We start from the raw sequence: 15453 nt of genomic DNA on the forward strand, positions 1-15453 counted from the left end.
ACCAATAAAAATGTCTTCATTTAATCATTTAACCTGTCACAGTTCATCTACTAACGCTCTAAACTACCACGAAAGAAAAGTGTACATTTAATTTGAGCCATAAAAGTTCTCATCTTTGTAGAAAAATCTTTCACTGTAATTTTTCCTATCCCTACCTCCACCTTGAATACACACAGTTCTGGCTGCCAAGAAATTCATCACGTTTCATGTATATAGAAGAATTAGAACTGAATCTTGGCTCTCCAACATGCAAGGCTGAACAACCTTAGAAGATCACAACTTCTTTGAGCTTGCATTTCCCTCTCTCTCTCTCTCTCTCACTCACACACACACGCGCGCGCACGCGCTCATACTAGAAGATAACATGGGCATGTTTTGTAAGTTCCTTTGGGTCTGGAGAAAATATGAACTTGTATTTAATCTTTCTTCCTCCTTAGGTTGATGACTTAACATCCCTCTTTTAATAATAATAAAAATCCTAAACCCTCTATTAATGTTAATTGAAAATTTAAAAATATATTAAGAATCGTAGCTAAAAACACTCCTCTACCCCCATTACCAGTTGAAATCGCTGCTTAGGCTGACCACCTACTGAATCACTCTGATGACAACCTTAGCCCGTTGGTGGAAGATCTTGTTAGTCCTGTCTTTCTTCCTTTGAAGAAAATAAAGCCTTGGAAATACACAAAGGCAGAGCTGTCCTCCCACAAAAAAACAAGCGACATTGCTTAAGCAAAAATTATTATTTATTCCCAGAGTGAAAAAAAAAAAACACAAAAAAGGTTCCACTCAGAATAACAAAGCAGCTATAGAAAAAAAAATGCAAATTAAAAGACCCAAGCTCTTATCCTTTTCTGTTGCTGGACAATATTAGTTAAGCTGTATAATAAGCCCCTACCTTTGAAATAACGTCTCCTTAGTAAACTACTTTAGGATCCTTTTGTAACTATTGGGGTCTAAGAGACCTAGACACAAACTCCCAGTCTTGAAGGAGAATGTATGTTTCCCAAAGAAGCAATGTCATAAATGATGGCTGGCTTTGCCTGTGTAATTCCCCAAAGCCTAGTTTACCCATCATATAGTTGAGCTAACTGGTTCTTGAGCTTTAGAAACCTTTAGAAACCTAGGGGCTGGAGCATTGTTTCCATGGGTAAGTTTGGAATCTGAATTCCAAACACAAAAAGTTCAAAAGTGGAGTGTCTACTGCAACCTTAAAAATGCAACATGGATGGACCTAGAAGGAAGGCATTATGCTAAGAGAAATAAGTCCGAGAAAGACAAATACCTTACGATTTCACTTCTACGAGGAATCTAAAAAATAAAACAGACAACAAAAACTCATATATATGAGAACAATTTGGTGGTTGCCAGAGGGGAGGGTGTTGAGGGCATAGGCGAAATAGGGGAAGGAGATGAAGAAGTACACACTTCTGGCTATAAAAGTAAATCACAGGGATAGAAAGTACAGCAGAGGGAACATAGTCAGTGATACGGTAATCATTTTTTATGGTGACAGATGGTAACTACACTATCGTGGTGAGAATTTCGTAATGTTTATAACTGCCAAATCACTATGTCATACACCTGAAACTAATACATGTCAACTATACTTCAATCTTAAAAAAAAAAAACAAAAAAACCTCAATCCTGGGGAAATTAGGATAGCTGACTGCCCTAAAGGGAGACCCAAATCTTCTCAGCTGGGCATAAGTCTTCCCATCTATGAGGAAAAAAATATATTTTGTTTAAAAGCTACCATTTCACCTCCCCCTGGCCCAGGGAGGTTTCTCTAGGAAGGAGCGCCCTCCTTATCTGCAAATCCCTGGAAGACAGCAAAACATAACAATGGCTGTGCTCGGGGCGCCTGGGTGGCGCAGTCGGTTAAGCGTCCGACTTCAGCCAGGTCACGATCTCGCGGTCCGGGAGTTCGAGCCCCGCGTCAGGCTCTGGGCTGATGGCTCAGAGCCTGGAGCCTGTTTCCGATTCTGTGTCTCCCTCTCTCTCTGCCCCTCCCCCGTTCATGCTCTGTCTCTCTCTGTCCCAAAAATAAATAAACGTTGAAAAAAAAAAATTAAAAAAAAAAAAAAAAAACAATGGCTGTGCTCATTTTCCATTTCCCCGGGGAGCTGTGGAAACCAGGTGACCAGGACCTGGGGCCCGAGCCTTAGTTAAATCCTGGAAGAATGTACAAAGGTCCGGTGTGGAATTGCTAAATTCAAATTAGTGAGAAGTTTTAGCTCTGTTTCAAGCATTGTTCTCCTACAAAAGCAAATGACCACGGGCTAAATCCTATTATCCCTTCAGCCTTTCAAAGAGAACCCCCATAGCTCAGCAGCTGCCTCTCTGGTGCCTTTGCTGTTTTGAGTTCCCCTATCTTGAGTTAATTGCGAGCAGGCCTGCTTAAGAGGCTGCTCCTAGAGCCAGACTGCCTCTGTTCAAAACCTGGCTCAGCTATTTGGCCTGGAGCAAATTACTTAATTTCTCCGTGTTGCAATTTCTTTGCAAAATGAGAATAATGATGGGAACAATAGCACAAAAATGTTGTAATAGTTAAGCAGATTAGTACGCGGTGAGTGCTCAGAATACAGGTTGTCAAACTTTTTCAATAAAGGATTGGATAGCAAATATTTTAGGCTGGGGGCCATACTGTCTGTGGTGCAACTGTTCAACTCTGGAAAGTATTTATAGACAAAATGTAAACAAACGGTCACGGCTGTGTGCCAATAAAACTTTATACAAAAACAGGACCAGGGACCAAAGACTGGAACCAGCCCAGATGTGCTTCCACAGCTAAACAGTTAAACTGTGGCACATCCTTACCATGGAATGCTGTTCAGCAATAAAAAGGTATGGATTATTGACACATACACTCTAGATGACTCTCTAGGGAATTCTGTTGAGCAGAAAAAAATATCTCCAAAAGTAATCTACTATAGAGCTCCAATTGTATTTTTGAAATGACAACATTTTAGAAATGGAAGACGGGTTAGTGATTTTCAGGGGTTAGGGATGAAGACTGGGGGCATAACCTGGGAGAGAGGTGGGTGCGGTTATAAAAGGGCAACACACTGGATCCCTGCGGTGTTGAAACTATTCAGTATCTTGATTGCAGTAGATACACAAACCACAGGTGATAAAGTTGTACAGAATACATACACAAGCACAAACGCAAAAAAGTCAAACTGGGGAAATCTGAGTAAGATTGGTGGATTATATTAATGTCAATAAACTGAATATGATATTATAGCACAAAATACACGGGGCAGTTTTCCAAAACACGCACACACACAAATTAAGAATGCAGAAGTAAGAAGCACCATATAATCTAACATAAAAATAAGTAACATGGTAACACAGGATTTTACATCTAGAGGAATGGTAGAGATGATCTCAAACAATTTCCTATTTTTAATGTTAATCCTACATAGGAGTGACTAATAAATAATATGCCTCTATTTTGAGTTCACTCAACTGAGCAAATAAAAATTCAGACACTGTTCAAACTATCGGGCACACATAATGTTTGGGTTTTTTTGTTTTGTTCTGTTATTTTTTTTTTTTTTTTTTGAGAGAGAGTGCAAGTGCGGGAGGGGTAGAGAGAGGGGGACAGAGGATCCAACGTGGGCTCTGCCCTGACAGGCTGACAGCAACCAACCCTTTGTGGGGGCTCATATGACCTGACACTCAACTGACTGAGCCACTCTGGTGCCCCCATAATGCTCTTTTTAAATATAGGTCCTCCAGACAAAGATATTTTCCTCCTCACTCAGAATTAAGACTTCAACCCTCCTAAATGGAAATCCAAAGATATTTTAAAACTTTCTTTTAGGAGTTAATCTTCTCAATCATTTCTTATACCAATGCCACCACCTTAAATAGTTCTGATTGCTAAGGAATTCCAACACATTTCATTCACATGTTCCATGCATAAAAGTCCGGAATGTGATCGTATGCACCCACACTTAGTACTTGAGCGCTTTGGGCAAGCCAGCTAGTATTTTTTCTAAGCCACAATTTCTGCATTTATAAAATGGGGATAACCTGAATTCATGACTTCACAGATACAAGAACCAAATTAAAAGGTGTGAAAACACATTTGAGAAGAGTTCTGAGGGGCACCTGGGTGGCTCAGTCGGTTGGGGGTCCGACTTCGGCTCAGGTCATGATCCCACAGTTCGTGAGTTCAAGCCCTGCGTCAGGCTCTGTGCTGGCAGCTCAGAGCCTGGAGCCTGCTTCGGATTTTGTGTCTCCCTCTCTCTCTGCCCCTCCCCTGCTCATGCTCTGTCTCTCTCTCTCTCCTTCAAAAATAAATAAACATTAAAAAAAAATTTTTTTTAAAGAGAAAAGTTCAAATGCTTATTATGATTGTAAGATCTCCAAATTCCCACATTTCACTAAAAGTAAGAATTCTGTTCCGAGTGTTCAGATGTAGAACCTGAATGGCTTACAGTTGCTGAGTTGGCATTACACACTTCAAAAAAAAAAAAAAAAAAAAAAAAATCAAACAAGTCTCCGGAGACTTTTCTACCTAAAGCGTCTTCTAGGAGTGGAAAAAAGTATTAAGGTTCGTCAAAAAATTAAAAATAGAATTACCATAAAATCCAGTAATTCCACTACTGGATATTTACCGAAAGAAAACAAAAACACTAATCCAAAAGGACATATGTACCCCTATGTTTATTGTAGCATTAACAATAGCCAAACCACGGAAGCCGGAAGCCGCCTAAGTGCCCTTCAACTGATGAATGGGTAAAGAAGATGTGTGAATATATATACAATGGAATGTTACTCAGACATTAAAAAAAAGAATGAAATCTTGCCATTTGCAACAATATGGATGAATCTAGAGGGTATAATGCTAAGGAAAATAAGTCAAAGAAAGTCCATATGATTTCACTCACAGGTGGAATTTAAGAAAACAAGAACTAAGAAAAAAAAAGGCAAACCAAAAAACAGACTCCTATATCAAGAACAGATGCTTCCAGAGGGGAGGCAGATGGGGGCGGGGGGGGGGGGGGGGGGGGGATGGGTGAAACAGGTGAAGGGGATTAGAGCACACTTACCATGATGAGCACAGTGTAACGAACAGAAGTGCTGAATCACTATATTGTACACCTGGAACTAATATAACACTGTATGTTAACTGTCCTGGAGTTAAAATAAAAACTAAAGTTCCTTCTAAGAAAGTAGAGTAAAATGTTAAAACTTCGGTCTCTACATTTTAATATTTTCACAAGTGGAACACACACTTTCACTGCATCCCTCTTGAGAGCAGGAATAGTACGTTAATTGTCATTTTAGCTACAGTAACCGGTACAAAAGAGACGAGCTGTGCTTCGTATCAGGCTATACTTTTCCAGAATGAAAGTAAAACCTTCATATAAATATATATGAGGTGGAAAGAGGTCTGGCCCTGGAGTACAGACACGGGCTCTCACAACACATACAGCCTTGCCTTCATGCATCCTAAGACTTCATTTCCCTTTAAAGGTCTACAATGTGGGGTGCCTGGGTGGCTCAGTTGGTTGAATGTCCAACCTCAGCTCAGGTCATGATCCCGCTGCTTGGGGGTTTGGGGGTTCGAGCCCCCATGTGGGGCTCTGTGCTGACGGCTCAGAGCCTGGAGCCTGCTTTGGGTTCTGTGTCTCCCTCCCTCTCCGCTCCTCCCCTGGTGGTGCTCAGTCTCTCTCTCTCTCTCTCTCTCTCTCTCTCTCAAAAATAAACAAACATTAAAAAAGAATTTTTTTAAAAGTCTACAATGTAAGTCTGTAATGCCCTTTTATCTGATATCAGACACCCACCCAGAAATACTGAAAATAAGGCCTTTGAGTGACAAAATGAAAAAAAGTTTTCCACAAAATCCATGCATGCACTTTATCCATAGCAGAGGCCTACTGATTTTTATTTCATGTGTATTTATAACAAACTTGGTTATCTGGTTATGAAATATTTCCCATTGTTGGTTAAAAGCAGTAAAAGAGATCAGATGTTGAAAGAAAGAGAAACTGGAGAAACCCTAAAGGTTCTTCTTCCTGATGGATGAAACGAAACCAAACCTTCCCCAAAAAGATCAGATTCAATCCAAAATCATTCTATGGCCTAATATCACTGAACACTTGACAAACATCATTCATTGTGGTCGTCTCTCTTATACCAAAATTAGCCTCAATTCATGATTAATTTAATTCAATCTTATAATAAAACAGAAGGAATGCTCGGCAAATACTGCAGGCTAGTGGTACCCACCATTTCCCTATCAATAACCTGACAAGAAATGATAAAGTCCTTTTATAGTTCACTTTTCCTTACAAGTAATGTCTTCACTGGCAGTCTTATTTTTTTCTCTACAGAATATTAACGGAATCACAAAGGCTATCTAATTTTTTTTTTAACGTTTATTTATTTTTGAGACAGAGAGAGACAGAGCATGAACGGGGGAGGGGCAGAGAGAGAGGGAGACACAGAATCGGAAACAGGCTCCAGGCTCTGAGCCATCAGCCCAGAGCCCGACGCGGGGCTCGAACTCCCGGATCGCGAGATCGTGACCTGAGCTGAAGTCGGAAGCTTAACCGACTGAGCCACCTAGGCGCCCCAAGGCTATCTAATTTTAGTCAACACAAAAGTTGGCTTTGAGTTACCTAAGAGGAATTTTACATATAGAAACAAAGTGGATTATTTTACAGAATTCATTTTACCCCCAAGAATGCTACCATACTTTAAAGTACTATAGAGTTACTATTTGCCAATTATAGGTAATCAACTCCTTCAACAAGTGACTGTGTCTGCCAATTCTGATCCTTAAAGCACACAGAGTACCACAGTCATCAGAATATTCACCAAATATTTCAGACACTGGCTTGGAAATGACTTTTATATATATCAGTAATGGAAATCCAAACGCACGTGATTATTTTGTAAAGTTAAATACATCAAGAATTTTAAGAACCCGGAGCAAATTCTATGTTCACTAGAGGCAATATATGATAGAAAGTAATTTATGATGTGATGTTAAATGAAAATATCAGGATAACATTTATATTAAAATATTATATGTAAAATATAAATATAAATAATATACATTTTATATATTGAATGTATTAATTTTATGTGCATATACAATCCCAGACTTCAAGCTATACTACAAAGCTGTAATCATCAAGACAGTATGGTACTGGCACAAGAACAGACACTCAGATCAATGGAACAGAATACACAACCCAGAAATGGACCCCCAAACGTATGGCCAACTAATCTTTGACAAAGCAGGAAAGAATATCCAATGGAATAAAGACAGTCTCTTCAGCAAGTGGTGCTGGGAAAACTGGACGGCGACATGCAGAAGAATGAACCTGGACCACTTTCTTACACCATACACAAAAATAAACTCAAAATGGATGAAAGACCTCAATGTAAAACAGGAAGCCATCAAAATCCTCGAGGCGAAAGCAAGCAAAAACCTCTTTGATCTTGGCCGCAGCAACTTCTTACTCAACACGTCTCCGGAGGCAAGGGAAACAAAAGCAAAAATGAACTACTGGGACCCCATCAAAATAAAAAGCTTCTGCACAGCAAAGGAAGCAATCAGCAAAACTAAAAGGCAGCCAAAGGAAGGGGAGAAGATATTTGCAAACAACATACCAGATAAAGGGTTAGTATCCAAAATCTGTAAAGAAGTTATCAAACTCAACACCCAAAAAACAAACAATCCAGTGAAGAAATGGGCAAAAGACATGAAGAGACACTTCTCCAAAGAAGACATCCAGATGGCCAACCGACACATGAAAAAATGCTCCACATCACTCATCATCAGGGAAATACAAATCAAAACCACAAGGAGATACCACCTCACACCTGTCAGAATGGCTAACATGAACAACTCAGGCAACAACAGATGTTGGCGAGGATGCAGAGAAAGAGGATCTCTTTTGCACTGTTGGTGGGAATGCAAGCTGGTGCAGCCACTCTGGAAGACAGGATGGAGGTTCCTCAAAAAACTAAAAATAGAACTACCCTAAGACCCAGCAATTGCACTACTAGGCATTTATCCATGGGATACAGGTGTGCTGTTTCAAAGGGACACATGCACCCCCATGTTAGCAGCACTATCAACAATAGCCATAGTATGGAAAGAGCCCAAATGTCCATCGATGGATGAATGGATAAAGGTTCTTTTATCCAGAAGATGTGGTATTTACATACAATGGAGTATTACTCGGCAATCAAAAAGAATGAAATCTTGCCATTTGCAACTACGTGAATGGAACTGGAGGGTATTATGCTAAGTGAAATTAGTCAGAGAAAGACAAAAATCATAGGACTTCACTCATATGAGGACTTCAAGAGACAAAACAGATGAACATAAGGGAAGGGAAACAAAAAACATAAAAACAGGGAGGGGGAAGAAACAGAAGAGATTCATAAATATGGAGAACAAACTGAGGGTTGCTGGAGGGGTTGTGGGAGGGGGGATGGGCTAAATGGGTAAGGGGCACTAAGGAATCTACTCCTGAAATCATTGTTGCACTATATGCTAATTTGGATATAAATTTTTAAAAATTAAAAAAGAAAAATATCAGGATAAAATTTATATTAAAAATATTATATGTAAAATATAAACATAAATTATATACATTTTATATATTGCACATGTTAATTATATGTGCATAAATTTAATTTTATTTAAATATTTTGAACATTTAATTTACATATATTTAAATTTTTATATACAAAATATGAAAATGTAAATTATGTATAAAACATAAAAATTATATATAAAATGTCAGGAATTGTATCAGGAATTATAAATATCAGGAATAAAATTATATGTGAAATATAATTACCATTTTTCTTTTTAAACGTAAGTATTGGAAAAAAGACTGGAAGGAAATGCACAGAAATGTTAACAGTACTTGTGTCTGGCTGATGAGACCATGGATGACATTCTCTTTTCTCCATATGTTAAATCTTACTTAATGAGTATGCACTAAAGAAAAAGAAGTATGCACTATTTTTTTTACAATGAAACAATTTTTAAAAAAGAAAAGAAAGGGAATAAATGGAAGGAGCACTGTTAAGGGGTAAGGAAACGGCATAGAGTATAACAATAAGTGTTATAATTAAACTTTTACCCTGGCAAAGAACTTTTTAAGTGGTCACAAACGGCAACTAAGTTATAGAATATTTGTTGTTGGAGGGGCATCCTGCCTAATTCTGTCATTTGACAGGTACAGAAAAAATATATATACAATTGTGTGATGCTTCACAATTGACACAGTGCTTTCAAAATGGCACCTGTCCTTCAAATAATCCTGTGAGATAGGCTCATATGCACCATTTGTAGGCCCAGGAAACTGAGGGTTCCCAAGATAATGTGCTTTGATAATAATGACTGCCATTATCTAACGCTTACCAAATGCCAACCTCTGGGGTAAGCACAATTCTGCGAAAATCATCACCATTTTACAGATTCGAAAACTGAAGGGTGAAGGTTAAGTGTTAAGGTTAAGCTATCACACAGCTGAGATCCACTCATTTAAAATAGGAGTCTTGGTTACAATCAACTTCACAGAATCATTTACTCAAAATGCTGAGCCTATGACCCAGTCCCATGCTCTTTCTACTACACTGGTCTCGCCTAAGGTTTAAGTCGTTCAGTTTGACAGCCACTGTGAAGCTCCAGAGGCAAAGAAACTAGGCCAGTAACACCCCAAAGCCAATGTTGGATAACAACCTACAGTAAATAACTAGAGTGGAGGAGACAAGGCGAACTCACATACAACAAGGAGGAGCCAAAAGGAAACCTACTCTCTACCTCAGGAGCAGGGATAGCAACAGACATCCCAATTCCTGCACCTTACACCCGCGTGAGTGGGTACAATTTCCAGAGCGCCTTGCGGTTCATCTCAAAGGTCCCCGCAACAATCCGTGGACTGGGCGGGGCAGGGATGAGTCCCACTTTGCTGAAAAAGCTGGAAGAAATGCAATAGCGCGCCGGGCGGGCAGAAAAGCAATGAGTGTGAGAGCCAAGGGAAGACACCTGCGGGGCCTGGGCACCCGGACCGGGTCTGAGCTGCACCCGTGGAGCCTCTGGCCACCGCCGAGTGGAGGAAGAGCTCGGGGCCCGCGGCGGCGACAAAGGCACAGAGGAAGACCGCGATTCCGAGGCTGCCGCCCGCCGAGGCTCGGAGAACTTGAAGGTCGGCCCGGGAGCCTCGCTACTCACGTTGGACCAGCCGGTCTCCGGTGAAGGTGGAAGAGCAGCTAGTGACAAGCGCACAGGGGACGCCCGCAGCCATAGCTGCACTAGCAAGTCAGTTCCGTCCCGGAGCCGCTTCCGCCTTGGGCTGCACCACGGCTACCGGTGCGCGGGGGAGACACGCAAGGAAGGGCGCGTTCTCGGCAGGAACCCGCTACCCTGACTCCTCCCACACCCCTCTTCCGCTCCCGGCGTAGAACAGGCCGGGCTGCGCTTGGGGTTGCCATGGGGACGAGCACTAGCAGCACCTGGCTTGGGCGCCTGGAGACCGTGCCTTCTCCGGGAGGTACCGCTCCCCGGCCCTAGCCATGGCACAAGAGACTGAAAACTACGACCCCATCGGATCGATCCTAATCCAGGTGGGAAACGGGCCTTTCCTGACCCTGCCCAGCTAAGATACGTACGAGCGAGGCGCAGCAGCGCAGATCCACTCGCGCCCAGCCTTTTGGAGCGCCGCCCCTAGACTGCCTCCGGCATGCGAGAGGCACTGCCCCTTCCGAGAACTCCCAAATATGCCAACCCGGACCTCTGCCGAGAGCCTAACACGCCTCCCGTGCCGTACCCTGCAGGTTGCGCTTCAGAAGCTCGACCGTCCGTTCTGCCTCTGGTAAAACTCTCGAGACCGTACACCTCACCCCCAGAACCTTTACTTCCGAAAAGTCAATCTTACACCGAGGCACCATTTTAAAATGTTATATTCTGAAAAATCTGAATCCATGATATGGGGGAGGGAGAATACAAATCAGGCACTTTGGGGAGATGGTAAGAAATTTGGGGAGAAGTTGAAATATGTTAACTACTTTTCTTACGCACCTAAATTTTGTGTATCTAAAAGGATCTTGAAAATAAGTTAGGTCCTGGGGATGTAATGTATAGCAAGGTGACTATAGTTAATACTGTACTGTTATATTTGAAAGTTGCTAAGAGAATACATGTTAAAAGTTCTCATTATAAGAAAAAATTGTAACTATGTGTGGTTATGGATGTTAACTTACTCTGACATTTTGCAGTAAATATAAATATCGAATCAGTATGTCGTATGTCTGAAATAAAACGTTATATTTCAATTATATCTCAAATAAATAAATGAATTAAATAAAAGCTTGGGAACACACACAGGAAAATACAGTAAAGATAACTTGGATTGCCCATCAAGTTTAAGTCTTGAATAGAAATGTGACAAATTTTAAAAACTCCAGGAAATAACTTTTTCTAACCTGAGTGGGGGGAAATATCAAGAAAATCTTAACTTCTCCAGGATAACTCAGTTTGTAACAATTACACTCAGATTTTTCCCAAATGGTAAAAGCATTTTGTTTTTTCACATTTACATATGGTAGCTTTAAAAACATCTCTACATAAATCATCACTTTGAACTTATATTTAGCTCCATTTGTCTAAGGCTTGAAGTCATTTGCCTAACTTCATTCCATTCTGACTCATACTCAGATCTGCAATGGATTTTCCTGCCAGGATATTGGTCTCTTACCTCCCACCTAGGAGAGAGTTCTTTAAATTCACCTTTTCCAAAACACAAACCCCTAAACTCGCCACCTTCATAGAGATACCCGTTACGAATAATACCCAAATCTTTTTACCTCACCTTTTATCATCCTCTGTCACCAGCATCCTAGGTGACTTTAGCCAAACTACAAAGTCTGAGGGACCAGTCCCCACAAAAGTGCTCCCTCTTCTACATGGGCCTAAGTTCAGAAGTCCCCAGAATCAACATCACGGAAGGCCGGCTATCGACAAATTTGGGGGCCCTGACCACCTTCATACTGGCTAATTTGCTAAAGCAACAGAATTCAGAAAAGTGCTATCCTTACCATTACAGTATTGTAACACCAAAAGGATACAAATTAAAGTCAGCCAAGGAAAGACATACGTAGGGCAGAGTCATCCTACCCCCTTGGAGTCATGCACAGCTTTACCTCCTACAAGCTGTGATGTGTGACAGTATATGGGAGTACTGACAACTAGGGAAGCTCACCTAGGACTCTGATGTCCAGAGTTTTTCCTGGGACTCAATTACACACTGCCCGTGTTCTGACCTTTTATCTTCAGCCCGTCCCAGAGGTCACACTAATGCCTTTAGTCTCCGGTTCCTCTACAGTTTGGAACGGATACTGTGTGACCCAAGGCCCCCATCAAAAATACGTTGTTAGGCTGTCTGGTAACCAAAGACGCGAAGCAAAGACACTTATCAAGCAGGGGCCTAGAGATGACCTCTCAGTATCCAAGGGCAAAGGCCAGACCTCTTGTTGGGTAAATCTGATTGTTTACTACACATACCCCTTCTAAATCCAGGGCCCATTTTACAGACTCCAACAGGAACGCTCGTGGAGATTCCTACCCGGCAACAGCCAGTTTCGCCTACAATATACTTCATGTTGACGACAGGGACAGTTCTGTTACTCTTTAGTTTTCTGTATTTCTCCAGACCTGGAACATCTCTAAAAAAGAAACCAGAATCTGGGGAGAATTCTCACACCTAATTTCATACTTTCCCTTGAGATAATTCTCTTTCCCAGGGCTGCCCCCCTTGTGGTTTAGAACAGTGTAGAATAGGGTATTGCCTGAAAAGCTAGAAGCCTTTTCACTTCAGAGGGGGACCCAGAGGTAGCTATTTCATCAACGTAGGCTATAACATCATAATATTGATATCTTTTATCATTGGATTGTAAAATGGAGCAGGAGAGCTCAGAACAGTCATATCCAGGCTGCTCTCTAGACACAGATAAAATTCTCCCTGGTGATGTGTAGAAAATGTATATAACAAAGAAATGAGGAAGACCTCCCCTACTTTCTCACCACGTCTGAAGTATTTATGAGCATACAGCCCCTACTCTCAGACACTCAGCGTGGATTCCACTTCTGCCTGGGGCTGTGACTTACATCCTTTAAACAGGTTACTATTCAACAGTACCTCTAGTGGAAAGCACTATGTTGGGAGTCAGAACACTGAGGTCTGACCCTGGCAATGACATTCTTCCAGGTGGGTAACTTTAGGCTAATCATTTCACCTCTTTGGGCCTCAGTTTTCTCTTCTGTAGGAGACATAGCTTGAATAAGATCCACTTCTGACTCTAAACTGACCCAGTTTGTCCAAAGCTACATAATTTCTAAAAAAAAAAAAAAAAAAAAAAAAAGCTACATAATCTCTTTTAATCATAAAGTGGACTTCCTTTATTATCAGCCTAGGTATTCAAATTCTTTCTATAGTTATATAAAAATTATTATATAATTATATATTAACATATTATAAATTTTAAGGTACTTTATATGATATATATACATACACAGTTGCCAGAAAAGCAGAGGTACTTCAAATCTCCACTTGTTTCACCCTAAACAGGTTTGTGTCTTAATCAGAAACATTAAGCACCTCCTTAGGCCAGTGATTCTCAAAGAGCGATCCCAGGACCAGCATCTTCAGCACTAGCTGAGAACTTAGGGGAAACACAAATTCTCAGTCCCCATTCCAGACCCACTAAATCAGGAGTTTTGGGCGTAGAGCAACCCAGCGATCTGTTCTTATAACAGATAACTCTAGGGGCACCTGGGTGGTTCAGTTGGTTAAGTGTCTGACTTCAACTCAGGTCATGATCTCACGGTTCCTGGGTTTGAGCCCCACGTCGGGCTCTGTGCTGACAGCTCAGAGCCTGGAGCCTGCTTAGGATTCTGTCTCTTTCTCTCTCTGGCCCTCCCCCCGCCCCCTGCCTTTCAAAAATAAATAAATGCAAAAAAAAAAAAAAAGATTAACATAACTACGGCACACTCAGTTCTGAGAACTTCTACTTTTGATAGTTTTCTAAAATGTAAACTGTAATATGATTTCAAAGAAAAATCACAGTAATCAAAGCTACACAGTATTTGTCGGGTATTGTGCATGGTTCTAAATGCTATATGTGTTTTAACTCCTTTAAGACTTAAAGCTATCCATTAAGGACTGTTACTATTTCACATTATGGAAAAGAAACTGACCAAAGATGTGTATTGTGGGTAGACCCATATACATAGAAAATGCAAGCAATCTTCTCAAACCCTTTCAATCTGTCAATCCTGGTATAAAATAAAGTCTTCCTGGGGCACCTGGGTGGCTCAGCTGGTTAAGTGTCCAACTCTTGATTTCGGCTCAGGTCATAATCTCAAGGTTCGTGAGTTCGAGCCCCGCTTCAGGCTCTGTGCTGACAGATCAGAGCTCACAGCTCTGGATTCTGAGTCTTCCTCTCTCTCTCTGTTTCTCCCCCACTCATGCTCACTCACTCTCTCTCTCTCCCTCTCTCAAAAATAAACATTAAAAAAAATTTTTTAATAAAGTCTTCCCTTGCCCCTTTTTACTCCTCTAGATACTTAAATCCTGCCTTTTCCACTGAATTTTCACCAGTCTTTAACTTTGTATATTTATAAATACACATTTGTATATTTGTAGATATAGTGCATGTACTGGTTAATGGTTAGGCATGAAGGTTCTGGATTCACACTGCCTGGATTTGAGTAGTTCCATCAAATAACCAGCTGTGTTACCATGCACAAGCTACTTAAGCACTTTACACGTCAGTTTCCCTCAAGTATAAAATAAAGATAATAATATGAACTCTGTCTTAGGAGTCTTGTAAGAATTAAAATATAAGATAACATATAATGTATAACACTCAATAGATGTGGGTTTATATTAGATAGGGTCTCTTGCTTTTTATTTTTTTTTTTTTAAATTTTTTTTTCAACGTTTTTTTATTTATTTTTGGTACAGAGAGAGACAGAGCATGAACGGGGGAGGGGCAGAGAGAGAGGGAGACACAGAATCAGAAACAGGCTCCGGGCTCCGAGCCATCAGCCCAGAGCCCGACGCGGGGCTCGAACTCACGGACCCCGCGAGATCGTGACCTGGCTGAAGTCGGACGCTTAACCGACTGCGCCACCCAGGCGCCCCGGGTCTCTTGCTTTTTAATATCACTTAGTTTTCTGTTCATTCCTGTGTCTTTTTAAGATTAGCCTGATTTTTACTGGAAGAAAAGGAAAAATTAATTTCAGCCTGTCTTTTTAGCCAGGACTACTCCATTCTTAAACTTTTTTTTTTAATGTTTATTTATTTTTGAGAGAGAGAGAGAGAGAGAGAGACAGGATCTGAAGCAGGCTCCAGGCTCTGAGCTGTCAGCACAGAGCCTGATGCGGGGCTCGAATGCACCAACTGC

The 15453-nt window shown here is 41.0% G+C and overlaps 2 protein-coding genes across 10 annotated transcripts in view; one reads left to right on the forward strand and one right to left on the reverse strand.

Moving 5' to 3' along the window:
* Positions 1-15453, reverse strand: part of AAGAB (alpha and gamma adaptin binding protein) — a 152351-nt gene that overhangs the window by 45939 nt on the left and 90959 nt on the right. For 3 of the 6 annotated variants that reach the window (XM_025919745.2, XM_086711027.1, XM_086711024.1), the window contains exon 1: positions 10223-10371. The exons of 2 other annotated variants lie outside the window; for them this stretch is intronic. In XM_025919745.2, coding sequence (XP_025775530.1) covers positions 10223-10295 — 73 coding nt within the window. In that variant the 5' untranslated portion in view covers positions 10296-10371. Of the gene's footprint in view, positions 1-9804; positions 9825-10222; positions 10372-15453 lie in introns of those variants that run through there. One more of the 6 variants, XM_086711023.1, reaches the window with a different exon arrangement.
* IQCH (IQ motif containing H) overlaps positions 10427-15453 on the forward strand; it is a 218586-nt gene continuing 213559 nt past the window's right edge. For 2 of the 4 annotated variants that reach the window (XM_025918865.2, XM_086711017.1), the window contains exon 1: positions 10431-10614. In XM_025918865.2, the coding sequence (XP_025774650.2) occupies positions 10564-10614 (51 nt within the window). In that variant the 5' untranslated portion in view covers positions 10431-10563. Of the gene's footprint in view, positions 10615-15453 lie in introns of all 4 variants that reach the window. The other 2 variants (XM_025918866.2, XM_086711018.1) reach the window with 2 other exon arrangements.

This window comes from Puma concolor, chromosome B3 (assembly GCF_028749965.1).
Source record: "Puma concolor isolate L17-30 chromosome B3, mPumCon1.1.hap2, whole genome shotgun sequence".
Lineage (NCBI taxonomy): Eukaryota > Metazoa > Chordata > Mammalia > Carnivora > Felidae > Puma > Puma concolor.